This window comes from Passer domesticus, chromosome 5, assembly GCF_036417665.1.
Source record: "Passer domesticus isolate bPasDom1 chromosome 5, bPasDom1.hap1, whole genome shotgun sequence".
Taxonomy (NCBI): Eukaryota; Metazoa; Chordata; class Aves; order Passeriformes; family Passeridae; genus Passer; species Passer domesticus.
The window spans coordinates 52,842,842-52,869,343 of NC_087478.1; the positions used below are offsets into that span (position 1 = coordinate 52,842,842).

The 26,502-nt window shown below is 45.6% G+C and overlaps 1 protein-coding gene and 1 long non-coding RNA gene across 6 annotated transcripts in view; one reads left to right on the plus strand and one right to left on the minus strand.

The window, feature by feature from the left end:
- The window catches only part of ARHGEF5 (Rho guanine nucleotide exchange factor 5), a 37,196-nt gene that overhangs the window by 5,779 nt on the left and 4,915 nt on the right, over positions 1–26,502 (plus strand). For 2 of the 4 annotated variants that reach the window (XM_064420489.1, XM_064420488.1), the window contains exons 2-12: positions 13,057–16,594; positions 17,971–18,052; positions 18,421–18,485; positions 18,752–19,011; positions 19,898–20,058; positions 20,900–21,052; positions 21,692–21,821; positions 23,389–23,463; positions 24,856–24,945; positions 25,261–25,415; positions 26,053–26,214. In XM_064420489.1, the coding sequence (XP_064276559.1) occupies positions 13,072–16,594; positions 17,971–18,052; positions 18,421–18,485; positions 18,752–19,011; positions 19,898–20,058; positions 20,900–21,052; positions 21,692–21,821; positions 23,389–23,463; positions 24,856–24,945; positions 25,261–25,415; positions 26,053–26,214 (4,856 nt within the window). In that variant the 5' untranslated portion in view covers positions 13,057–13,071. The remainder of the gene's footprint in view (positions 1–13,056; positions 16,595–17,970; positions 18,053–18,420; positions 18,486–18,751; positions 19,012–19,897; positions 20,059–20,899; positions 21,053–21,691; positions 21,822–23,388; positions 23,464–24,855; positions 24,946–25,260; positions 25,416–26,052; positions 26,215–26,502) is intronic. The other 2 variants (XM_064420491.1, XM_064420492.1) reach the window with 1 other exon arrangement.
- LOC135300739 (uncharacterized) lies at positions 2,127–9,346 on the minus strand. Of its 2 annotated transcripts, none has more exons than XR_010362502.1 (3): positions 8,308–9,346; positions 5,253–5,371; positions 2,127–3,323 (listed from the first exon to the last, which is right to left on the minus strand). It is a non-coding gene; the product is annotated as an uncharacterized LOC135300739 (long non-coding RNA). The 2 variants fall into 2 exon arrangements; XR_010362501.1 differs by having other exon boundaries at positions 2,127–4,767.

The window sequence follows — 26,502 nt, forward strand, 5'->3', positions numbered from 1 at the left end:
ATGGTTGGTATGGCTCATGGCTCAAGTAAGTCTTCTCATTGTTCTCTTTTTCTGTGACTTGCTTTGCTCATGAAGGTATTTCAGGCTTGAGTCTGCATATAATAGAGCTGGTAGATCTTAGAGTGCTTTGAGAATGCTGCACTTTTCTCTCCTTTCTGTACTCTTCCTCACAAGACTGTAAAATATCCTGAGTTGGAAGCACCCAAGGCAAGGTGTTTTCTCCTGGAGAGGCATGTCCCAGGCACAGGCAAGCAGAATTTGAGTATGGGCAAGAGTGGTAGCACTGACAAGGCTGCAGTACAACACACAACCCTGTTAAGACTCTTTGCTGTGACAAACCGTGGGACAGAGAGAGGATGCTGTGGAGAGACAGGCAAAGGGAAGTGGGACCATCCCATATTTTTACAACAAATTATAGGTTGTGGCATGTTTTCTTAAATGTGCAAGTGATTGAGGGAAATGGGTTTACCTCAAGTCACTAAGTAATTTTTTAATAGTAACTGGGGATGTGTATAGGGAATACATGACTGTACTGTCACTCTCTTCTCATCCCTGGGCACAGCTGGGAAGAGGGAATGTTCTGTCAGGGCATGTGGGGAAGGCTGAAAGGGAGGCTGTAGGGTGTTCCTGTAGGCACAGGGTGAACATTGCTTGTTTTGGTCCCATCTGGGAAGGCAGTCATCCTCTCGCATCAGTCCTACAGTTCACCTTGTCTTCTGCCCCTGCACAATGAGTAAACTGAGCTGGTTCATTTCGGGGAGGGCAGAAAGAGGAAGATGAGCAATTTGGAGGTATGCTGGAGCAATGAAATATGCCTTATCCTGGAAGAGCAAGGCCAGGCATGCAAGTTATGTCATTGTAGTGTGTGCTCTGTCACAAGGGAGGGTCAGGGCTGTGAAAAGCAGCTAAAAACTGTGTCTGTGTGTCTAGAAGAATCATGACAGCTGAATTGCCCAGTGGGTGTTATCCAGATGAACCACAGACATTTCTTCCTTTGTTCTCTACCAGTGTCATTTTTGCCTGTTCAGTTGCTGAGTGGGTGATAACAGTGATATCAGACATGAAAATAAGCATCTGAGTGTAAAAGGGGAACGATGGATTGATTCTGACTCTGATAGTCATAGCCAAATTACTTTAGAAGAGACTAGAACAGGAAAAGGTAAGATGTGCTGCATTGTGTATGCAGTGAAAACTGGCATGATCAGAAATCTCACATTCAGCAAGGCAGTATGGAAGCAAATCTGCCCTGAAATGTATCATAATTGCATTTTACTAGAATGTTGCCTTTGAAAGCTTAATTTAAAAGGTGGCATTGTAAAAGGTTTGGTTGTGATCGCTAAAAAGAGTGAACAAAGTGCACTGAAAGGCGAAAAAGGTATTAACTGATGTGGGAGACAAATACAGAAGTGTTAAGCAAAGCACGTGCAAAAACACCAGCTTGGTTTTAAACTAGAGTTTGGTAGAGAAATACAGTTTTGTGTTTAGTGGGAGTAAGAAGTAACTGATGCTCTCTGTCCTAAGTTCATAAAATTGATGTAATTGGAGAAGGGATCTCCCCTGAATGTGAGCACAGTGAGAAATAGACATATCTACTAGATATGTCTATTAGAATGTGAATATCTGACATGTGTGAGATTATGGGAGTGGAGTTTTCAGTGACTGGGCAGTGAGACTCCTTCAGTACAAGTGCAATGCCACTATGAGCCAAAACAACTAAGTATGTACACTACATTGTGGGAAAAATCTCTATTATTTGTAGTAAACAACTTTACAGCACAAAAGGAAAATATCTTAGTAATGTGTTTTGTTATCTGGAAGAACTTGGAGGCAAAAAGACACGGAAGGAAAGAACAGAGTGAGCAGCTGATATATTTTTGTTGGGGAAGGGATTGCTTAAATAAGACTTTGCTTATGGTTGCAATCAGATATGGTGTTTATAACAGGCCTTTGCATATTCAGTACACTGAGCAGCCACTCCCTGCTTTATCCTCTGAGTATGGCTGGGAGGTAGGAGAGTTTACTATTACCCCAGCTGCACTGATGACCCTCAGTCAAGCAGAAACTGCTGCAAACAGCTAGAATACAGAATTGGAAATTCTGCTGGATGAGGGCCATTCTTGGTTGCCCTAAAAGTACGCCAAAACCGGTTACAATCTAAGTCATCTGTAGAGACTCCTTTTAATGAATGGCTGCAGCGAGGCACTGTAGGAAGGAGAGCCCCCCATATCCTAATGTGTGTTCCCCTTCCAGCCTGGATTATGTTACTGGTGATAACAGATATCCTTTGTGGGCCCCACTGGCTTGAAATTTCTAGTGGCTGCACCCATGCTCATAAGCCCTAGCCATGAGGAGAGGCAAGACTTAAAACAGCAGGGTGCATCTTTGCCACCTTCTGCTAGGGCAAGTGCAGGAATAGCCAAAGGTTTGGAATGCTGGGGTATTCCCTATGTTTGCATCAAAAGCAGCAATGCTGCGTGTCCTGCTGTGGGGACAGCTGTAATTGCATCTTCTATGGCACAAGTGGATGAGGTGAGGTGCTGGCTTCAGTAATAGGCAGCAAAAATCTGTGCTGAAAGCTGGGTTCCTCAGATGCATCAGTCTGGCAGAGGTTAGACCAAATTTTCCATACAGGAAGGTGTTTGGGAAGAGGACTCCAAGAAGGAGAGCTCTGGCTCTTCCATCCTTCTTGGGTATGGTCCACTGACAATCCCAACCCTTCCCCCTTCAGGCTCTCTATTGCTCTTAGCTTTCCCAAACTACAGTGGTCACAGCACATCATACGCTTTGCTGTTACATGCAGTGATTTCTTTTTTAAGCACAGCAAAGCATTTTCCCCATCCTAAGTCCAATGAACTCCTTTAGGTAACTGGAGGAACTCTGCTGCATCTCATTGACCTTGGCAGAGATGGGATGTTTACGTGTTTATTTATGCCCCGCTGATCAAAGCGTGTTGAAGGTAATGGGAAGGCGAAGGAGCTGAGTCTCTGATTTCATTTGCCTGGTGCCTATGGCTTCCTGGGGGAAGTCTCTCATGGATGGGAAGGTATGCACCAGTCCAATTAGAATATGCCATGCACGCCTGTGTAGGCTGGGGGACGCGAGGACTTGGCATTCCTCAGCCAGAGCTATCATTTTGTGACCGTGTCATAAAAGAGGTGAAGGAAATTTTATCAGCTCGATTTTCCACTGTTACTCACAGGCCGCTGTTAAGTTGCCTCATCCTCTGATTTCTCACTGCTACACTGAATTCAGGAGCTTGGGGTAAATTTGAGGCACACAGACCTTATTTTACTCCTCAGCATTGCCATCTGATAAGGTGGGACCTGGGAGGGGAAAGAGAGAGGTGGTGTTACATGCCACAGGGCTGAGCAAAAGGAAGCCGTAGGCCAGTCAAGAAGAGACAGAGTTGAGGTCTTCAAAGACTCCCAAAGGCAATCTTAGGATCCTGATTGCTCAGCTAATATCTGAAGATCATGAAGCCAGCAAGGAGTGCAGTTTTAGAGAATCTGGAAGGGTGGTGGTGGAAAACAGACTCTGCCCCCTCATTCATGTGCAGAAAAATGAAAACAGAGAGAGGAAGGATGAAAATATCTCTAGTTGTTCCTTATGCATTGAAACATGTTTTATTATTAAAATAGGAAAATATTTTAATTAATGCATCAAAGAAATGTTAGTAATATTTCTGAGCTGGTATAAAATAAATGCTTTTAATTAGTCCACACTTGGAGGTGTACTGAACACGAAAGTATGTGGATGTAATTTTTGCACATTGAGAAAGAAGGGGAAATAATACTGAAATAGAGAATATCAGTATTCATCTGTGTGTTCTGTTTCTTAATTTTTTTAAGTTTGTACCTGTGGGTCTCTACCTTTTTCTTTTTTTAAAAATTTTTATAATATACTGTTAATGACAGTATTAGGAACTAATGCTAAATCTTCACTACAACATCTATGAGCTGTAATTACTACTATAAACCTTGAAATAAGGTAGTACTAATTGGTAAAGCTGGTTATAAAAAGCATTTTCTAAGACTGATGTATATCAGTAACAGCATTTAAACCCCTGATTTATATTCAGTTTGATCTGAAAGACAAGGTCACAAGAATGTCTTCCCCTTCCCTTCCCTTTGGAGTATTTCCCTGCTAGACTTTGCAGGTGGTTTGAGGAGGTTTCCAGGGCTTTTCCGAGGATCTCCACATGTTGTTACTTGTTTTCAGAGTTGGACAGGGGCTGTCTCCTAATTCACCTCTCTTCCACGCAACATCCCCTCAGAGCCAGCCCTTTCCTATGGGAAGAAGGCTGGCTGTGGGTTCCCTGGAACGGCCCAGTCAGTGGCAATAACAAGACAAGGAAACATAAAACCATAAAAACAATCGCTCATTTGGAAATGGTTGTGAATCCAATTAGAATATCCTGCTCCCCTGGTGCCTGCTTCTCACCTGGGAGGGCAGCAGACATGTTCCTAGCAGAGGGCCAGGACTGAGGGTGTAAAAGCCCCCTGCTCTGCTGCTGCTGGTGTGCGTGGGCTGTTGAGGGAGCACCTGGCTCTGTGTGCAGAGTGCTTGGCAGTCACACACAGAGAGACACCTACACTGGAGTGGCAGGGACTGGTCTGTGGATCCTGGGTGTGGTTTCACCAGAACGTAGGGCTAAGTCCAGGTTTCTGCTTTCCTGTTCCTGCTTTGCTGCCCAGTCCTGTGTTCTTGTCCTCTTGTGCAGCTTATACAGCTGCTCTGGGGTCCCAGCACATGGAGGACATGGACCTGCTGGATAGAGCACTTCTGCTATGAAGACATGCTCAGGGAATTGGGATTGTTCAGCCTGGAGAAGAGAAGGCTTTGGGGTGACCTCATTGTGGCCTTGCAGTGCCTGAAGGGAGTCTATAGGAAGGGTGAAGAGAGACTCTTGACAAGGGCCTGGAGTGACAGGACAAGGGGGAATGGCTTCACACTGGCAGTAGATTTAGATGGGATATTAGGAAGAAATTCTTCCCTATGAGGGTGGTGATGCCCTGGCACAGGCTGCCCAGAGCAGCTGTGGCTGCCCAGTCCCTGGCAGTGTTCCAGGCCATGCTGGATGGGGCTCTGAGCAAGCTGGGATAATGGAAGGGGTCCCTGCCCATGGCAGGGCGTGGGAATGAGATGGGCTTTAAAGACCCTTCCTACCCAAACCATTATCTGATTCCATATACAACTACTGCAGGAAGCTGTCAGATTTAGCTTTACTACTTACCTTTTCTCCTGTGTCATACCTTTATGGCTGCTCACATCACTCTGCTCCTGGGTTGTTTTTTTTTTGTCTTGACAACTCCCTGGGATGGCTCATACATGGTCATGTGTGCACTGGCACGAGGGAGATGTTGGCAGCAACCTGGATGCATAGTAAATTGGTCTATTCTGGATTTTCATGTCAGGTCTTAATTGAGATTTATTAAGATCCAAGTGGTGTTGGAAGTTTGTACAATCAGCAGCAGAAGGAATTAAAAAAACTCTTCTTTTCTTTTTTTTCCTTTTTTTTTAAGGAATGGAATATAAACAAATGAACTTTGCAGGATATCTGCAAATACCTAATTTGGGCCTGACAAATTTGATTATTCATCTTAGTTAACCCAGTTATATCACAGTGTATTTCACTGCCCTTTTTAGTTTCTGGTAGCTCATGTAACTCAGTGCATAAGGCCTAAATATTCTGCAGTGTCCTGAGTCCCAACCTTTGAAAAACAGGGGTCAGGCAGAGAAGGAATAGGGAGTTGCTCTTCCTCTCCTTAGTTACAAATTAAAGTTTAGGATTAAGATGAACCCAGACAGCGAGATTTAATTGTTGAGTCATACTTAGTTTTTCTGGCCTTTTCCATGCCCATTAAAGGCCATTCATCCATTTCTTCTTAATTGTAAGCCAAAACTCTCACATAACCACATGATTCTAGGAAGTGGGACTGTATGAGAAACAGAAAATGTTGTGATGTGCACAATAAACCTGTGCCAGTTGGCCATACAAGCTTTAGACCGTGAGGAACAACAAGTTTTCTGTGTGTTCACATTAGTACCTTCCTATTCAGCACCCACACAATTCCTGTGGCTTTGGGTGTGTGAAGCTATTTTTCCACGAGGGAGAGGCAAGGGGTCCCTGCTGGTGCTTTCCCACATTTACATTTCTTTTAACATTTTATTTATATCTAATACTTTTTGCTTCCAATACTAAACTTGTCTCATGGTAGCTTCTTCGACCTAAAGACACCAGTTAAATTTCCAAGAAAAAAATGGTTTGTTCCCTGAGAAGCTGGTTAGGGGAGGGTTCTACCAAAACCTGTTTTTCCCACCTACATCTCTACATCCCTTTTGGATTGATTTTTCTTTCTTTAGCTACAGTTTTCAGTACAAAGTTCCATCACTGCTACAGTATTGCCAAGTATTTTTGTGATTTGATTGTGATACCAATCTCATAGCTTTTTAAAATAAATCTCATTGCTGGAGTCATAAGGTAATTAAAACTGATTTGGGGAGCTGAGGCTGAAAACATGCTTTCTAAGGGCACAACATAAGGATAAATGTGTGGTTTTGTTGTTGTGGTTGCTATCTCATAGGATTCTGAATCCAACAATTTTTTATTGTTCTCTCCAATTGATGGTACAATATTGAAGCCAGAGAATGACGGTTTTCTGCTGTTGTTATGGCTGATGACACTGTGCTATCACTACCATGGAAAGTGCAGTTTTTTGGGTATTGTAGCATTTTTTACTTGCATAGGATGTGCTTTACCTATTAATACAAAAGCAGGATTTTGACAGTATATTTATGGCTGGGTATATATCAATGTTTAGCTTATCAGTCATCCCACACTGCTAAAATATTCCAGCTCTATCTTCTGTTGGGGCTCTGACAGCTACCAGAAATCTGACAATTTTCCAGGTGGAACCTGGTCTGGCTGTGAAAGAGGTTTTATTATCTGTTTGCATCAGACAGGATAACTTTGGAGGGCCTTTCTGCAGGGCAGGACAGTTTGTCCCAGTTCAGTTTGCTGAATATTGTTCATCCTTATCTGTCTGTAGCTTAACTGTGCTCAGAATCCTGACAGGTTACACAAATGGCTCCACTGTGCAGACTGGGCAAGGCCAAGCTTTCAAGTGTGTTTCCAGGTCCTTTGATGTCTTAAGGACATTTGCATCTGTCAGAATGGTTTGGTGCAAACATGAGCCTTCTTTAATCTGAGACTCAAAACCAGCAGTGTGGGATTCTGGCTCACACATCCATAGCATAGTGGGAGACTGAGAATTCTGCCTCTAACTGGAGAATCTGTCCCATGAAGGTCCTGAATCATCCTGCTCAAAGAGAAACTGAGAACTCCTGGGGTTCATGGCAGACATGCCATCTAGGAATGTGTACAGCATGCTGCTAGCAACCATCTCTGCATAGAATGTCACGGGGAAAGTAAATTGGGAAGTTCTTGCCTCTTTTTGTACTCCAGCTGTTTCTGTCACTTGTGTCTCCATCCCCAGAGTTTATGGAGAGACCTGCACAGAGCAACTTGCAGTGACTCAATACATTACTTCCACTGTGGGAATTCTGCTGTTCACCAAGTAGTGTCAATTATCTTTCTACTGAGCTCTAGCAGTGAGAATCACACACTATTCTTGTTTATTCTTATATTAGAAAACTGCAGCATATCAAGGCTTACCCATTACTTTTGTGAATATAAACTTAACCTCTGCTTAGAGTGAACTGGGTTTTTTTCTTTACAGGTGACCCCATTTTATCTTAAGAATGAATCATTTTTATTGCATCTCTCGGAAGTGCAATGTACAATCCGAGCCCCATTCTTCACTTGCTGTTTGCCAAATGTTCAGTAACAATTTCCAAGATGAAATTGTGTTCAACCCAAAATTATGTTTCTCTGACACTTTTTTTTTGTTAGCATTAAGAATTATAATCTACTTAAATACCTACCAGTGTAAGAAAAGTATGAAAAAGTATCCTCTTTTTTTTTTTCCTGTCAGTTAGTGAGTCATTAGATAATTAATAGGCTCAGTGTATTTTGAGTGTGCTTATGACGAGTGAAAGCTGCGACTGGGTGTGTTAAAACTTGGGCAAACTCTCTCACTGGTGTGACTGGGAGGTCTCACCTGTGTTTCTCAAGCTTCAGTAGCAGCTCAGATGCATTTTCCAGGAGGTCAGGTGCTTTTGGTGGCTGTGTTTTGTTCTCCTCTGCCTAAGACACCTGAGGCAGCTCCTGGTTCCCAGAACATTACCATTACTGTGTAGCACAGCAGCAGACTACATTATTTTGCTATTTTAGATCATCTTACTTACCTTCTAAGTCTTTTCCTTCAGCAAGCTCCTTCTGCTCTCTATGCTCTCAAAGCTGACTCCACGTTGCATTATTTCCCTCCTTCCTTCTTATCTCTAGCACCCGTGTTATCTCTTCCTGAGCTCAAGAGTTTTGACCCTCCTCCTTCACCTCCCTTGATGGGTTGTACAGCGATAGAGCAGCCTGGGGTGCTGTGTGAAGACTGGTGAATGTTTCTTTACAGAGGAATATGTGCAGTGGGAATCTCTCACATGGACATGCAGCTGAGGGAGCCAGCCCAAGCATGGTAGGACTAGCTGAGGAAGTATAAAAATTGAGGCTTGTGGCAGGGCAGGCTTTGTGTTCAGTTTCCTGGGTGTCTCACCAAACTGAAGTCCAGTGTGTGGCTTCCTGGAAGAGATGGTGCTGTCCTGCACACTGAGCTCTGGATTTTGTAAGGAGAAAGCCTGGCTCTGAGCTGATTCACATGATAGAATGATAAGGAGTTGTAAGTGACCTTAAAGATCACCTGGTCCCAAACCCATCTGCTGTGGGCAGGGACACCTTCCACTATCCCAGGTTGCTCAGAGCCCCATCCAATCTGGCCTGGAACACTGCCAGGAATGAGGCAGCCACAATCTCTCTGGGCAACCTGTTCCAGAGCCTCACCACCCTCACAAGACAGAATTCCTTCCTAATATCTAACATAAATTTCCCTCCTTCAGCTCCTTGTAAAGTGTACCTGAACTGTGTGACCAAGATGATTAAACCAAGCTGAGATAGCAGGAAAAGGCTCAGGGCAGCCTTGTTTTTTGGGTGGGTGTTAGAGCCAAACATGATACTCTTTCCTGCCTGAGCTGCAGTCCTTAAATACAGCTTTGGCATTTCTACACCATGGTGTGGCTGCACCAGCGAGGATAAACCCAAACTAGGGACTACTTGGGAAACCCTTTGTTACAATGAGAAAAAGGGTGTCCTCGCCCTTGCTGTTCAGACATTACTGTGAAGGCCTTTCCTCTCACTGCCAGAAGCTCATGGCTGCAGCTGGGCCGGAGCAGCTCCATCCTCGCGTCACAGGGCAGGACTTTCTCTGCTGGGAGCGTGTTCACAGCAGCCTGGGCGTGTGGGCTGCTCCATGGCCTGCGGCAGGGGAGCAGGATGGGGAGTGGGGCCAAGGGTGGCCGGGCAGCACCTGGCACCAGGCTGGTGGCAGGCAGAATGCTCCATCTCTCCCCACTTTTGGAGGAGGAGGAGGATCTCAGGGCTCCACTTGTGTGTAGCCTTGCTTCCTGGCTAGCTGAAGGGCTTGTCTGTGCTTGATAGTACTTGTTATTGCTCCTTTCTTGTTTGTTGGAGGAGGGGGGGAGGGAAGGGGAGGTACTTTCTATTTAAAACCAGAAGTGTTTGTCATCTCCGTCCAGGTGAATTAACCCACAGTGGAAGGAAGTACGACATTCACGTTGCCTTTTGTAATCTGGGAAAGCTGTGGATGGATTGTGCCCTCATGCTTTCACTACTGTCCTTTTCTTGCTCACCAGGCCACCTCCTTCACCCTTCTCCTCTCAGATTTTGTGCCTGTGACTGCAGCAGGACCAAGCATCTGTTTTTGTGCTGGCATGTGGCCAGCTGCTCCCTCCCACTGTTCCAGCTTGGAGGGGTTCTGTGCAGCCAGAATCACCTAAAAGCTGAGTGCATGGGAGCTGAAGTCTGGTGTTTCTAGGCCCTCTCTAGAGAAGAGCCTGAGTGGCTTTATCTCAACATTTTGTTTCACAGACAGAGGATATGAGGGAGTGATGGCCAGCTGATCATCTGATCCAGTAAGAGATGTGAAAGATCAGTAAGCCCCAAAAGGGGAAACAGTGAATTATCTTTGAGAGTTTGTATATCCTGCCTAGTGGCAGAGGCTAGATAGGTCCTGTGTGCTGCTCTGTCACATTATTGGCCCTGCTGAAAATGCTAATTGCAAGTTTGCTTTGGGTAGCTGAGCTCCTGGGGGTCTCCTGGGCCCTCCTCTGATGGAGCAGACCTGCGTTGGGAGTTTAATGTGACTGTGCTCCACAGACACTCTCTTCTGGTAATTACTGGGCTCTTGTACATAGCTGCTCTGCATGCGAAGACTACGGGTGCTGTCAGTCTTGTTTTATTATTTCCCCTTCCATCTCCATGAAATCCTTATTGCAGACATATGTCTTCTACTATGGTGCTCCCAGCCTTCCACCAGGAGGTTAACAGTTTCCCTGGCAAGATGCATAAGTCCTCCTCTTGTGTCTCTGCAGAAAGTTTGCCTGCTCCTTCTCCTGCCTCCCTTCTCAAAGCTCCTCTCTTGCTCTCCCTGAGGGGTGCAAAACACCTAGCAGTAATATGATAAGACAAATCTCACTTGGCAGCTTCCAGTGTTGATGTGTTGTGCACCTCCCTCTACCGTGCCTCCCAGTATCATCATGGAACTGCTCCAAATGCAGCTTTAAACTTGTCCTCTCACCTGTCCAAATCCCTTGCAACAGAGCCATGGAGGTGGAAACTAGCATTTTGAGCTTAATAAGAGGAAATTCAGGGCTGTGTACATCTGTGAAACAGCACAGTGAGCAAGAGTTCTTCCCCTGACAAAGTGTGGGCTTGAGCACTTTACTGTTCAGATCTTTATGAGCCATCCTACCTTTGGTAATAGTAAACCTTCCTTAGCCAGCAGCTTATGTCTCCCTAAACAGTCTCTCTGCTCTTGGGGAGCCTGTTTTTGAAGACTGTCTGTGTTAGGTATGAGAAGTAGTACTTTTCTAGGTCTGGAGCTGAGTAGACTCATGTGGGGTAGCCAGGAGAGCAATGTAGTACAAGAGGGATTTGATCTGGAACCTTTGAAAAGACAGTTTAGCAGTATCCAGGAAGTTTAGTAGTAGCTGACAGCAGCTGGAAACTCCGTGGGAACTCCCTGAATGGACATACCTCTTTGAAACAAACTGGTTGTTAAAATTACAGCTATTACAACTAATCAGTGCTTGGGAGGGAAAATCCAAATTGCTGAAAAATCCTGGGTTTGGCCTGGTTTTGTAAGAAAGACTGTCTTTTCACTACAAACAAAAATTAAAGATTACATGAGAAAAAATACACAGGAAGTAGTTAGCTGATGGGTTAATTAGCTAACTCAATTATTTTCCTAATTTCTTTTGGAGTTGAGGTTGTTCAGCCTGGAGAAGAGAAGGCTCCAGGGAGACTTCATTTCAGCCTTCCAGTACTTAAAAGGGGTGTCTAGAAATAGGGAGAGCTACTTTTTACAAGGGCAGGTAAGGGGAATATGTTTTAAACCAAAAGAGGAGAGATACAGATTTGATACTGGGAAGAAATCCTTTAATATGAGGGTGGAAGGCACTGGTACAGGTTGCCCAGAGGTGTAGCTGCCCCATCCCTGGAAATGTTCTGGCCACATTTTGCTCAGGAGCTTTGAGCAGCCTTGGATAATGGAAGGTGCCCCTCCCGGCAGGGGGTTGGATCAGGGTGATCTTTAATGCACCTTCCAACCCGAACCATTCTGTGATGACAATACAATTCTGTAATGAAGGTGTATAAAATGCCTCAGTTCTAACTCCAGAGCATGCGCTCCTTCCCTTCAGAGCAGGTGTTTTGTTTCACTTGACGTAAGGGAAAACAAAAGCTAAACCAGCTTTCAGGCGTGCCCTGGCTGTGGAGCTAACTGGGACAATTAGTTCAGATGTAATTGTGCCCTTACTGCTTTTACTTTCTGTGTGGGATCAGAGGTTGGTACTTGTGACTACAGAGCCACTGTAGCAAAAGGAAATCACGATAGAAGAAAAGAGAGGGAGCCACAACAGTTTGTCTCTTTCTCAGTTTTTTTCCAGGTAGGGATTGTGGGTCATGGTAGAAGACAGAGAGATAAAAGTGGTGAATCAGATTCTTCTGTCCTTTTCACAGACATACTCCAAATGTTTAGTGCTTTGTCATGTCTGAACTTCAAATGCAGTAGTGGATGGGAAATTCCACTGTGTCCTTTGGGAAACTGTCCAACAATCCTGAGATGGCTTTTTTTTTTCCTTTCCCCCTCCCTAAAAGAGTAGACTAAATGATGACGTAGTTTCTCTTTCTAGTCTGTAGATTAGTCCACACATACCAGAGCTACTCCTCTCAACCCATGTGGTTTACAGCCTGCAAATATCTTGTGTCTTGTGTCATGTCCTAGTTACCTGTTAATCAAATTTCTATGTTCCTATGTTTTGTTAATTAATTTCTGTGATCATTTGCAATGAATTTCAGACCTACACAGAGATCTGCAAAGAGAGCCATCAGCACCAAAGAACAGGCAAAAATCAGAGAGAACTTTTAAACTCAGCTAGGACAGGCCAGGAGTATTTATCCACCTTGCCCCATAAAATCAGTGGAGATTTTTGAAAATTTTCTTGTTCTCTGGATGCCTTCTGGTATCCCCTTTTGCATCTGAGATAACCAGCCATGGCCACCACTTTCCCTAAGTTGCCCTGTGGCCACTGCAGAGAACTCAGCACCTCTGCTCTTTGACCAAAGTCACTTTCTGCATTTGCATGTGAAACTAAAAAGACACCAGTGGGGTTATTTTGGTGTTACTCTAATACTTCAAGCTGACATGTAGTGTTTGCCTATTCTCAGTCTTTGTATTTCTTTCCCAGCTCTTATCACCCACTAGATGTGCAGTGTTGATTTTGGTTTTGATCAGCTGCAGTAGAAGCAGTGAATTAGATCCATCGTATCATTATGAAGTAGTAACTGAAAAATGCATTTTTCTTCAGCAGGATGTGTCACTGATGGAGTCTGAAGAAACCAGTGAGGGAGCTACCACTCCCCCACGAGCCAGCAGCATCACTGGGGAAGCCTGGGATTCTTCAGCCGTGGAAGGAGAGCATCATGCCACTCACACAGCAGCCGAAATGAGCACCAGCTCATCTAACTCTGCAAAAGGACCAGAGCTCAGCACGCCCAAGGACTGCCTTGCTGCTCCAGGGAAAGCAGCAGAGATGCTGGGCAGGCCCTCTAACTCTATGCAAAAAGTGCCAGCAGGACTGGAACAAGCCCAAGGGGATACAGAGCCTCAAAAGGGACTCTCAGAACTGGAAGGAGAAATGCTTTTAGAGGAGGGTGGACTGGATTATTCGCTGAAACTTAGGCAATTGGAACTGGTTGACCTGGAAACCAACCAGGACCCTTCCTCTCACAGTAGATTCCAGGATGAGCCAGCCCCTGGCAGCCCCATCCTGCAGGCTGTGAAGCTCAGCACTGAGTTTCCTCAGTGCCAGGCAGAACTGGCTTTTCATGGTTCAGACCCTCAGGCCCAGGAAACTAAATCCCCTTTGGCTGATGCCATTTCCTCTCAGAGAGAGACACCTAAGTGCTTTTTGGTGTGTAAAACTGTTTCAGAAGGACATTATAAGGCTGAACCCTTTCTGGATAACATCTGCAAGGATTCTTTGCAGGAGGTTGATGCTGGTGCAGAGCAGGAGCAAAGCACCAAAAAGTTGGCACCAGCACCTGATGAGCAGCCTACCTCAGAGGGAGCAGTAGAACCTTACACTAAAGCTAAACCTTACACTTCCAAAGATGTTCAGGAAAGCTTAAGAGCACCCCAGGGTTTGGAAAAGAATACAGAATCTTCCTCTTTCCATCAGTTGTCTTCCACCTTGACATGTGACAGCCAAATGAGTTCACTACAAGCAGAAGGAAACAACTCACCTGGTGAAACAGGGAATACCAGCATGGTCAAAGACCAGGGAATGGTTCCAAAAGAGACCTCATCTGCTTCCAAATGCCTTCATCTAGAAGATGATAGCAGCAAAACTGAGGGCAGACCTTCAGCAGAGAGTGCTTTCCAAGGAAAGAGTGCTTCTAAAAGGACAGAGGAAGTGGCGTGGCATAAGGAGCCAGCTTGGGAGGAGGCAGTGTCTGAACTTCAGCAAGAAGAGGAGGAGGAAGAGTGCAAAGAGCAGAATCTGCCAGAAGAAGGCAAACCTTTGGAGCTCAAAGATCAGAAAAGCAAGGAACAAAATGAGCAGGAGCAACTGCAGAGAGAAGAGCTCAGACTGGGGGAAGAGCTGAAACTAGAGGCTCTATCATCAGCTTTTGGGTCAGAGATACCTTCTGTTTCCAGGCATAATGTGGATGTGTGTGGTTTGGAGAATGCTTCCTTGTCTGAGCAAACAGGATCAGTATTTCCTCCTGGGGAACTTGTCTCTGTGGATCAGAATCCTGGTGAGGACGTGCTGCTGAAAGCTCATGTCACAGAAGCAGGTTCTGGATGTCAGTCACCTGCTGTTGGTCCTCTGTCCTCAAATAACCGCAACCCAGGGGGGGAAACTCCACACATGTGCCATGTCTCTGACCAAGCAGAAGACCTGGAGGATTCTGGCCGCTTTTCCATCGGTGGTCAGGATATTGGAGAAACTCACTGGGATGGTAAGACACGATTGAGCAGAGAGAATGAGCACAGTGATGGTCATGGAAAAGCTGTCCAGAGGTTTGATAAAAGTGATGCATCACTCTGTGGAGGGGTGACAGCACCTTTCAGTGCAGAGAACCCAGAGTCTCTTGTTCCAGCACACCCTTCCTCTGGTACCAGTAACTTGGAGCCACCTGATCCCATAGATCTTAATCCTATAACAGGAAAAGCTGAGCTTTGGGACTTCATTCCAGCTTCCCCCTCAGAGATCACCTCAGTGGTGTCAGCATCTGTTCCAGAGCAGGAGGGTGCCAGAATACCCTCTGTGACCCCCGAGCACTGTCCTGGTACCAGCCTGAACGAGCTGCCAGACTCTGCAGGGAAGCCACCCAACCAAGCTGCTCCTGCACAAGGGTGGGACCCAACACCAGCAGAAACCACTGTTGTAAGGACAGGTGCAAGGGAGGCCAAGACTTCCCATGAACTCCTTACTTCTGAAGAAGGCTTTAATGAGGACCTTAGTGATCCATCTTCTTTCTCTGTAATGTACACAAGTTCCCTTCCTCTACAAGGAAACTTTCCTGGGGATAGGACGTCTGTGGCTAGTATTGCAGGACCTCTGGAAGTATCCCAAACACCAGGAAGGACTTCCACTCCCCTGAGCCACCCAGAGACAATTCACCAAATCTCTCCCCAAAAAAGTGCCATTATACATGGAAAAGAAATGGCAGCAGATGTGGATCATAAAGCACAAGTGCCTTTATTTGATAAGCCTGATTGCAGTTTATACCTAAAAGAGCCTGGATCCAGAATTTCCAGTGTCCTGAGCACCCTAACTTGGCCATCCGAAGATGATACAGTCCTTGCTGTGAACCAGCAAGGACAACCTCTGTCCCCTGTGTCCCACTCAAGCCTACCTCTGGTGTCTGAGCCTGATGCCAAACAGCTTCCTCACCCTCCTTCCCATGTCCAAAGGCCCAGTCAAGCTCAGGCCCCTGCACTCCATGCAAATCACCTTGTTCCACCTCCAGCCCCTGAAGCTGACCAGCTGCTGGCTCCTGGACCGCACTCCAGGCCCCGCCTCAGATGTGGGATGGATGATGGTAAGCTGGGAGCCATTCACACTGCTGCAAGCCGTCCTCTCCGGACTGCTACCTCTGCAATTGATGCCAACTCTGTAGCCTCTGCTTCTGATGGAGAAAGTCTAGCAGAGAGAGACGACCTTGTTCCAGTGAGTGGAGAGTGGGATCTTGGTGACTCAGGTCCCCATGATACAGAGACTTCTGATGACTCAGGGGTCAGTTTGCTGAACAAAAGTTTTTTGGCTCTTGGAAACGAAATGTTGGTTGGCTGCTCTGACACCAGCCCTGAAACAGCAGATCACCACATGGATATAGAGAGTGGAAAATCCTCACCTGACCACCCTTCTTGGCCCTCATTGGAAGGCCTGATAACATCCCCAGACTCCAAAAGCAGAGACTCTGCACTTCCAATGCTTGCATTCACCAATCCTATCCACTTCCTCCGTCTCAGCCCTCCATTGCCGCTGACCACCAGAACAACCTGCCAGGACAAGGAGCTGCGATGGGAGCAGCCCGCAGGTAGCTTCGGTGGGGACACAAAGAACATCCAGGCTCCACTAGCAGTCACAGAGAAAACAGAAGGTGAGAGGAGGGTCAGGCAAAGGCTGGAAGGAGGAGAACACCAGCCAAAGGAAGAAAAGGCCAAACATGCACCCTTGGAAAAATCATCAAGTTGGCCAGACAAAAAAACTATTGGGGTAGCTGTGCAGGACCCAGCAGCCAATCAAGAAAACCCAATTAAAAGCCGAGTAAAAACCAAGGACTGGCATCGTCAGGGCCTGAAGAGGATGTCAGTACCACCAGACATCTTGCAGCGTGAGTCCTCTCTTCCATTTCCCTTCCTCCTTTCCCCTCCAACTTAGAACAGTTATCAAGATGTAGGATTAAATTAAATAAACAATGTGATGGAGAAGCATGAGAGCTGAGAGCTTAGCATGGCTCTTCTGCCTTTCTGGTGATATTCCTTGCTCCAGCCCTACAGCCCTCTCCTATCCTGCCCCAAGCTTCCCTTTCCAGCTGTGTCCTCCTTCTTCTCTGCTGCCCTGTGTATCCTGCTTGTTCCCTTGAGTGATGCATCCTTGAGGGATGCACTCTGGGGCTCAGTCTCCCCATTCCACACTAATACCTGCTACAATAAACTTATTTCATGGATCTCTGAGGCAGTAAAGAAGAGCCACACACATACCCTCAGTAGCCCATATCTCTTTATCAGTTGTTTATTTGCTGCCTCCCCTTATTTTGCAACTGGCACTTTTAGGCTCCCACTTGGCCTTCTAAAAAAGATGATTTTCCTGTGAGCGCAGGATTTGAGAGCACAGATAAGAATGGAAATTTGTCAAACCCAAGGTCCCAGCTTGCACAGAAGTCAAATCACTGATGTCACAAGGGGAAAACATGCATCTTCTTTAATGCAGCTCATTCAGCAGAATTTGCTATCAGGATGTATGTCTGTTCCTTACTATATCTTACATGAACTTTAAGTAATTGCTTCTTTTTAGCTCTTACTTTAGTCTGTTTTTGAAGCTGTGAAACATGCTGTATTTTTGGCACAGAGGAAAAGGGGGATATGGAAGGGTGTAAAAGGTTAGGCAGAACTTGAATCTCAAGATTTGTGAATGTGTTTGGCCTGTAATTTCTTGATTCCGAATTTTAAAATATTCAAGGCAATAGTACTGTCTTTCCACTTAACCATAACTGCAGCTCAGTCTCTGGGCTTTCTTCCTTTTTCTGCTTCCAGTTATTTCAGATTTAGAATTTCTTTACACCTTATTTGATTAAATCCCTCACAGATCGAAAGGACTTCTCCAATTTTACACTTCAGCTCCACTGATCTCCTCATGCCTGGCCCTAGTAGCTCAAAGTGTAAGGACAGCACCAAACAGGGCACACAGGCAATGTCTTTGCTTGCATAACTGGAGCTCCTAGAGTTACTGTCGCTGCCTAAAATGTCAGCATTTTTCTTTGTGTGAAAAGTAAATGTGGCTAACAGATGTAAAGTGTAAGTAATGTCAAGGATTATTAAAACTAGAATGTTTCTGACCCAGAAATAAATGTCACGAGGGCACCTGTACTCCAACTCAAGACTGCCACTTAGGTGGGGTATAGGTAAGTGGTATTTGTGTGTCATTTGGATCGTAGATTAAGTTTAAAAATTGACTGATGTGTTTACTTTCCAATTGTCTTCTGTGCAGAGGTTTCTTCTGTTCCTTCAGAGGAAGAAGCTCACAAGGCACACAGGGAACCACCAGTCAGCTCAGAAACAGTTATAATGCGGTGAGTCTCTCAAAGACCCTTAGAATTTGCCCCAATCCCTGTGCAGCACAGACACCTCCATTGTTTCTGAGTTACCAAAGATGATGATAAGGAGTGGAAAACTTTAATTAAATGCCATAGGCCTGTGTTTCAGTCTGTGCTCTCTTGAAGAGAACCCTACTGCAACAGAGGTATTTCTGTGCCTTCAGGACAGCCTTTCCATTAAGCCAAAGTTTTCCCTTTGTGTCAAGTAAAGCTTGTGGAGCTTGAGTTTGTTGGAAAATAAGAGGTCCCTGTCGTGACAGAGCAGTTTCTGAGATTTGGATAAGCCATCTCTGGTGCTGTGCCCTTCGTTCACCCTGTGTTTTGAAATCCTTATTCCCTGGCAGAGAGAAAAAATCTGCAGACACAGCAGAGAACTTCAAGCGCCGGCACTCCAAACTGATCAACTCCTGTAAGTGCCTCCTGCCTGGGGTGCTGTGGCAGTCCCCTCTCCGCCTTGCATTGAGCACAAAGGAGAGGGACTCCTGCCACGTGGTGGTTGTGAGGATGTAGTGTTAGAGAGCAGGGAAAGCAGCTGGAATCCTGCAGTATACTCAGGCAGCTGGGGAGCTTTGCCTGAATTTGGCTGTCCCAGTCTGGGGCAGTGTTTTCTCCAGTTTGAAGCAGAGGGTGAGTTGCTACAACAAAAAAGATAAATGTATGTGTCTTTCTCCACAGCAAGATTGCTGTATCAGGAGTACAGTGATGTGGCTCTGAACAAGGCCATCCAAAGCCAGAAGAGGGTGGATTATCCAGAGGATATAGAGTCAAGTTTCCCAAGTTCCCCGAGGCTACGGAGGAAAGTGCTGTCTCCCCAGGACTCATATTTGCAACGTCTGTCAGTCTCATCTAATGCATCCCTCTGGCAGGACATCCCCATGGTACGGGGCAGCAGAATGCTGCTTAACATGTCCCGTGAGGAACAGAGGCTGCAAGAGGTAAGGGACAGATGTGATGAGTAAATGGGTGGTCTTGTAGTCAAGAAAGAATCTCTGGAAGAGGGGTTAAAGCAGAGGGCAGAATCTGTGATGTGGGAATGCGGGTGGTTGAGGCAGAGGTCACTTCTACCGCTGGAAGCAGCATGGGGTGTGAAGTAGAGCAATGGTGAAGTGCTGAATTTTAGAGAAAAGCAGCACTGAAGGGCACACTGTGCTGTATAAATAACTCCAAGAAAACAGACATGGGGAAAAGTGGGAACAAGATACGGAGTTTTGAGTATGCTCAGTGCAAAAGGGTGTGTAAAAGTAGAAGACTTGCAGCATTCTCCCATATATAAGCTTGTGAGAAATGCTAATAAAACCACAGTAAATTCTGTTTTCTGTGGTAGAATATGAGTTTAGCAAATTGACCTGTGTGAGTTTAGCAAATTGACTTGTGTGAGCTGGAGGGCTGAGAGTAGACTGTTTGATGTATGGATTCAGCACAATGGTACAGAGAAACTGGGTAAAGAAAATAAGAGGATCTGAGAAGTAGATAGGAGGACTCAAAGGTGAAAACAACAGCATGGGAAGCGTGATGAAGGAGAAAAGGTGTGTGGTACGGATGCTAGACTTTATGGGAACTTGTGAAAGTGGTGTTGAGGGGAAATCAAAAGTAAAATGTGAGCAAGTAACTATTTTTAAGTCATACCACAAGTCTGTTTTTTTAACGAAAGCCTATAATAGCATGCTTGCCCTTCCTTTCTAAAGCCTCTCTTCTGTAATTACACACTCCTTGCAAGATGTGCTGGGAGGTTTTCCTGCTTTGCCCTATCTCTTCTCTGTAAGATTCCTCACAGGCTTGTGCAGTGTACTGATGCTGTGCTCCCTTGTTTTCTCTCCCAAGGCCAAGTTTGAGCTGATAATATCTGAGGCTTCCTACCTGCGCAGTTTGAATGTGGCAGTGGATCACTTCCAGCGCTCGGCAGAGCTCCAGGCGATGCTCACCAACCAGGAGCGCCAGTGGCTCTTCTCGCGCCTCTCCGATGTGCGCGATGTCAGTGCCAGGTGAGACGTGGCCCTTTGCTTACAGGTCTAACAGGCACATGGTGCTTCCATCAGGAATGTTTCTTACTCCTCTTCTGCGTGTTCACCGTTCAAGGCAGATACAGCACCTAGTGGTGACACACCAACACTGCCTGGAAAGGAATATTCACCTTTTTGGGTGACAGGGCAATGTGAATTCTGGTGTTAAATCCCAGATATTATGGTTCAGTTGTGCACAGAGCTCGCTGCAGGGGATCAGAATGGTAATGTAGCCTTGTGCTACTGTTTTCAACTACAATTAAACTTGACTAACTAGACCTCAACCCAAACCAGTTCCTGCCAAATACAAGACAAAAGGGGCAGCTGCATGAGCCCTGCTGAAAAGCGGGGGGGAAATAAAGGGAAAACAGTAAGTTACAACCATCACTTGACAGAAACTAATGTGAATCAATAGAGCGTAATTCATGAAATGTGAACATGACTCCACATGCAAGGAATCCTGTATGTTGTAGGATTCTGTTCTGCTTTTCCTCCTGCAAGGCTTGACTACATAAATGACTAAGCTGGTAAGGTTTGCTGCTACCTTTTCCATTTCTACCAGCAAGATTATTCTGGTGAGGTCTTAGTTTTCAACTGTTTCCTGACCATGCCTGTAGAAGCATGACCTCTCAAGAACAGAGGTCTTTCGCCTCTGCTTTTTCCTTGCTGATACCAAGCCCTATATTGTCATTATCCAGACATTACACTCTCTCTAGAGCTAAAGAGCTGACTTGTGCTTGTCTGTGGGCTGTCAGGGTTTTAGAAGACTAAACGACACTGATATTTCCCTCTCCTTTTTTGGCACCACATCCATGTGCTGCAGTTTCCTCTTTGACTTGGAGGAGAAATTTGAAGAGGACATGTTCACCTTCCATGTGTGCGACGTGGCTCTGAAACATGCCCCCGACTTCCGCCGGGTGTATCTGCCATATGTGACAAACCAGACCTATCAGGAGCAAACCTTCCAGAGGTTACTGTAAGTTTTTCTCATTTGCTGCACGCTTCTCCCCCTTACTTCCATGAATATTGACTCTTTCAAACAATGGGGAATACTGCAGGAATGGGCTGTTGGGCAGTGCTCTTGCTACACCCCCCAGAAGAACCTTCCTCAGTTCAATGGCATTTGTGACAGCAGGACAGAGCTCCTGCAGGCTTCTGTCCCATAGCTTTGGAGAGGAAAATAATATGTAATGTCTGATCTTGTTGCAAGCTGTTCTCTGTCTGCCCTCTACTGAAGAGAGCAAAAATGACCATCCTGGGTAATGGTTTTCAGTCTTGGTCACTGAGAGCCAGAGTGCAAATCACCACTGTCCCCGTGAAAGGAGCACTGCTGATAGAGGGAGTTGTAATGTAGATGTTACTTCTGGCTTTTACTCCAGAGAGCTGTGGAAAGAGGAGAGAGATAATAACAGCCGTACTGCCATCCTGTAGCTGTTAGAAACCCATAGTTGCTCTTCAGCAGCTGAGTGGTGTAGTTTCTTGACACCTCTTGCCCCAGGGACAAAACCTGACTGTTGGGAGTACTCCAGCATTCCCTGAAATCTGATACTAGGAAGGTTATTTATTTACTCTGATGCCTGGATGTCTTTTTTTTTTTTCTTTGCCACTCCCACAGAAATGGAAATGCAGGGTTCCAGCAAGTCCTGGAGAGACTGGAAAGTGATCCAGTGTGCCAGCGCCTCTCACTTAAATCCTTCCTCATCCTCCCTTTCCAGCGCATCACTCGACTCAAACTCCTCCTACAGGTAACTGTGGTGATTCTCTGCCTTCCCTCAAGTTTCCCTCAAGCTGTGTCTGGATGTTGGAACCCAGGACATGCCTCTGGATGCCCTGGATGGCTCAAAGCCCTGGCAGGGGGGTCGGAGACCATGCAGCCAAAGACCCCTGTGGCTTTGAGTTTGACCCGTGGAACAAATTACCACCTCTGTATGAAGAATTAAAGGTCACAAAAGTTTAGATAGCATAACAGTAGTTGTCACAGGGTGAAAGGTGGAATTTTGAAGAATTTTACTACAGGGTTCTAGGGCACAAGATGGAGGGATTTGGGTATTGTCCTGTCCTTCTTCCTTCTTCTTCCTAGCCTCCATTTTGTTGGTGATGGTGGCACTTTGGGATTGAGTTAGACTAGAAAGTCACTGTCTGACATAGGTGATAGGTATTGGGACACAACTGTAAATATCGAATACATAGTTTGTAGTATAAAAGACAACACCAGCCCCATGGGCGGGGAGTGTGCCTCAGACTGACCTGCAGAACAGATCTCGGCAGGCCAGACAGAAAATGTTTTAGATAAAATATAATAAACAACATTGAGAATGTGAGCCGAGGACTCCTTATCAGTTCTTCGACAGCTGGGTTGGGGAAAAGAGACTTTCAACACACCTTGGGATCATTTCAACCAGAGGGAACCCAAGATCTGGAAGCAGCTGAGAGAGTTGGGAAAGGGGCTCAGCCTGGAGAAAAGAAGGCTCAGAGGGGACCTTGTGGCTCTGCACAACTCCTGACAGGAGGGTGCAGCTGGCAGGTCAGGCTCTGCTCCCAGGGAACAAGCAACAGGACAAGAGGAAATGGCCTCAAGCTGTACTAGGGTTCAGGCTGGACATCAGGAGGGATTTCTTCCCAAAACAAGTTGGGAGGTATTGGGCTGGGGGCTGCCCAGGGACAGGATGCAGTCCCCATCCCTGGAGGTGTTCAGGAAATTATGGATGTGGCACTGCGTGAGGCATTGTTGTTTGTGAATCATTTAGGGCTTTGTTGTGACACTACTTTAATGGTACCCCAATAAAGGATTTATGGAGTCTTCTCAGAACATGCTGATTTACATTTTATTGAACTTTCTGGCTTCCTGCTAGGAAAACAAAGCAAGGGTTCCTTGGCTGCCCTCTGGAAAACAGTCAGTGTCTATGCTTTGCCTGCAAATTTGACTAATAAAGAGCCATCCAGACAGGGAACCAGCCAGTCCCTAAAGAATTAATTTTGAGCTCTTTCTATGAAATTCTTCTTTTTGATTATTTGAGCTTCTTTTTAACAGGAGAAAAGGAGAGTTCTATTCTGTTCATACATCCACTTGTGGTTTAGCTAATGGTTACTTCCTATGCCATATAACTACTACGTGATAATTAATACAATTTAGATTTAAAGGAATACACTGGTCAGTATGACTTAACAGTGACATTCTGACTCTCAATTTTTTGGCTTTCTTGTCTCCACATGTCATCAGCTACTTCTGCTTTATTATTTATTGTCCTCTTCAGTGGTGGTAATGTCCACCTTTCTCTATTTGCACTGTGAAAATCATCTTTTCTCACACAGAACATCCTGAAAAGAACTCGGCCCGGGTCTAAGGAGGAAGTGCAAGCAACGCAGGCCTATGATGCACTTGAAAAGGTAAAGGTGCCTATCCTTTGTGCAGTCTTACCTTTGTCTCTAATCATCAACTTCCACCCTTGTCCCTGCAAGAAAATCTTGCTTTAAAAAACCCCACAGCTTTACTCTATTGCATCCCTTCATCTTATCCTGTTTATTATAGAGGCAAGGTTTAATGTTTTCTGGGACAACTGGTTATCTAAAATTTGTACAGCTTCATAAGGTGGATTGTTCTGTCTAGTGATGATTTGACCTTCCAAAGGAGAGCCACCAGGATGGTGAAGGGCCTGGAGGTGAAGACAAAAGTGTTGTAGTGTGCTTTTATACTTTGTAATACTTTGTAATAGTTTTGGTTTTGTATCCCCTTATTCTCCCCAAATGGTGTACCCCTTTTTGTACCCCCTTCCTCTACCTGTGTAATCATTCCCCTGTGTTGAGAACATCCTCAAATCCTTACCCTGGCTCTCTGTCAGTCACTCAGCATCCCATCCCCTCTATCTAGAAATTTCAGTCCAAGTTGTCAAGTGATTAGTCTGAGGCCAGGGGTCAGCCCCCCAAGTATTATTTTATACACTATCCCAAATGTCCATCCCTAAGGTTGCATCCCTGGAGGGTCTTTATTGGTCAGCAAATGTATCTACCTTCGGTTTCTTCCCCCCATTTAAATGTAACCTTGAGATTCCTTTTGTTTTACTCTGAGCAAGGCGCACACTGAGGTGTGGGGCTCCCTGGGGAGCTCCAAATAAATCTTGGACTGGGCCCCTGCTGAGAGTCGGCCTTTTACCCTCTACCGATGTCACCAGTGTCTCTTCTGCTGCAAAGGCGACTAGCCTTGACCTTCCAAAGGAGAGCCACTAGGATGGTGAAGGGCCTGGAGGTGAAGACAAAAGGAGTGGCTGATGTCACTTGGTCTGTTCAGCTGGGGAAGAGCAGACTGAGGCCAGAGCTCACAGCAGTTCTGCAGCTTCCTCACAAGGAGGAGGGGCAGACCCTGATCTCTGGTCTGTGTGACCAAGGACAGGACCCAGGGAACAGCTGAAGCTGTGTCAGGGGAAGTTTAGGTTGGATATCAGGAAAAGAGTCTTCCCCCACAGGGTCATGGGGCACTGAACAGGCTCCCCAGGGAATGGTCACAGCCCCAAAGCTGCCAGAACTCCAGGAGCGTTTGGACAATGCTCTCAGGCACAGGGTGGGATTGTTGGGGTGGCTGTGCAGGGCCAGGAGTTGGACTCAGTGATCCTTGTGTGTCCCTTCTAACTCAGAGTATTCTCTGATTGTAATATATACTTTTTTTGCAGGAGAATGCCTAAGAAATTGTCACTTACACTGACACCTGAAGGGGTCCTGGGAGTAGTACTGATCCCACCATGCAGTTCTGCTCCCACCTCACTGCTTATCTATTTTCCTCTGCAGCTCATCAAGGATTGCAATGAGAATGTCCAGCGCATGAAGAGCACTGAAGAGCTGATCTACCTCAGCCAGAAGATTGAATTCGAGTGTAAGGTGAGCTCGTCCATTCGCTGGGCCTTGCTCTAGCCTAATGTATTTTCTGTCTTTCCTCACAAAGCCACTTTTTGTTTTCCTCTCAGATGTACACAGAGCTGTTGAACCAGAACATCATCCACAGGCCAGCTCTTCATCAGTGCTTCCCTTGCCCAATCATTCATGTCAGCCTTCTCATGAAGGTGTCTGCCATGACTTACACTTCTCCAGCTGGAGAACTGAAAGCACAATTCCTCAAGAGAAAGGCAAAAATGCAAATCCAAAACACACAGGGACCCTTTTTCTTGTGCATAAATACTGATTTTTGTCTTGCAGATATTCCCACTCATCTCACAGTCAAGGCGACTTGTGAAGTGTGGTGAGTTGACAGCACTGGACTTCAACAACCTGAGTCCAAAATGGAAAGTCACGACCCGGCCCATCTACCTACACCTTTTCAATGACTGTCTGCTCCTGTCTCGGCCCAAGGAGTGAGTGCTTCAACACAATTCTTGCTGCCCCTTCTAAAATACCTGTCTCTTTCGGGGTCTGTGCTTTGGTGACAGAGTCCTTTCCCTCTGCCTGCCAGCAAGTGGCAGTCAAGTCACTCTCCTGTCTCGACCTGATGTGAGTATCATGCAAGTATGTGGAAATTGATAGTCCCAGCGCTTAATTACAAATTGTAATACAAAAACATATCTTGTGGTCCCTAGCACAACACTTCTATTCTGCCTTTGCAGTCTCTATAATGTGAAACACTTGAACAAGTGTTCCATTTATTCTAGTTGTACTCGGTAAGTAATTTCTCCTTAAAGCATCATATGAGGACTGGTGAATGTGCAAATCACTGGTTTGTCAAGAGAGTTGTTGGTTAGTTGTGTTGGGTTTGTTTTTAAGCTGTAAGCTACCAAACAAAATTCTGACAGGACAGAGCTTAGTACTCCTACCCTTTTCATTAAATCCCTTCTCTCTCTTCTTTGGTCTTCTGAGAGTTCTAACAAGAGCACTGCTTAGGATCTCTGAAGCAGAGGAAGACTCATTAAAAGCTTTTTGCTTTCCTGCAGACTATGTATAACCCTCATCACCTTAAAACTCTCACCTTATTTTGTTCCTCCGGTTGACCTGCAGGGGTGGACGTTTTGTTGTGTTTGACCATGCTGCTTTCTCTTACGTGCGCGGGGAGAAGTGTGAGATGAAACTCCACGGGGCAAACAAGAATCTGTTCCGTCTCTTTCTGCTTCAGAATAACCAGGGAAAAAGAGTGGAGTTCTTGTTTCGGACAGAGACACAGTAAGAGCTCAAGTTTACCTTTAGTATATCCCGTTACCATGGCCAGACACTTCTAGTAGCCTGATGGTTGTCCCTCATCTACTCAAATGCTGAAATACCAAATGCAGCTGCTAAGCAGAAGTCTTGAAAAGCATCCTCTTGCTATAACTATTTCCTTGTGAAACACCTTCCTCCTCTCTCATCATAGCTGCTCATACAATACTACCACATTATGTCATACCATCAGACTCCAAAAATGGGAATTTTTGTCTTTTCCCATCTCCTTTCTCTGCTTCCCTTTGTGTGGGC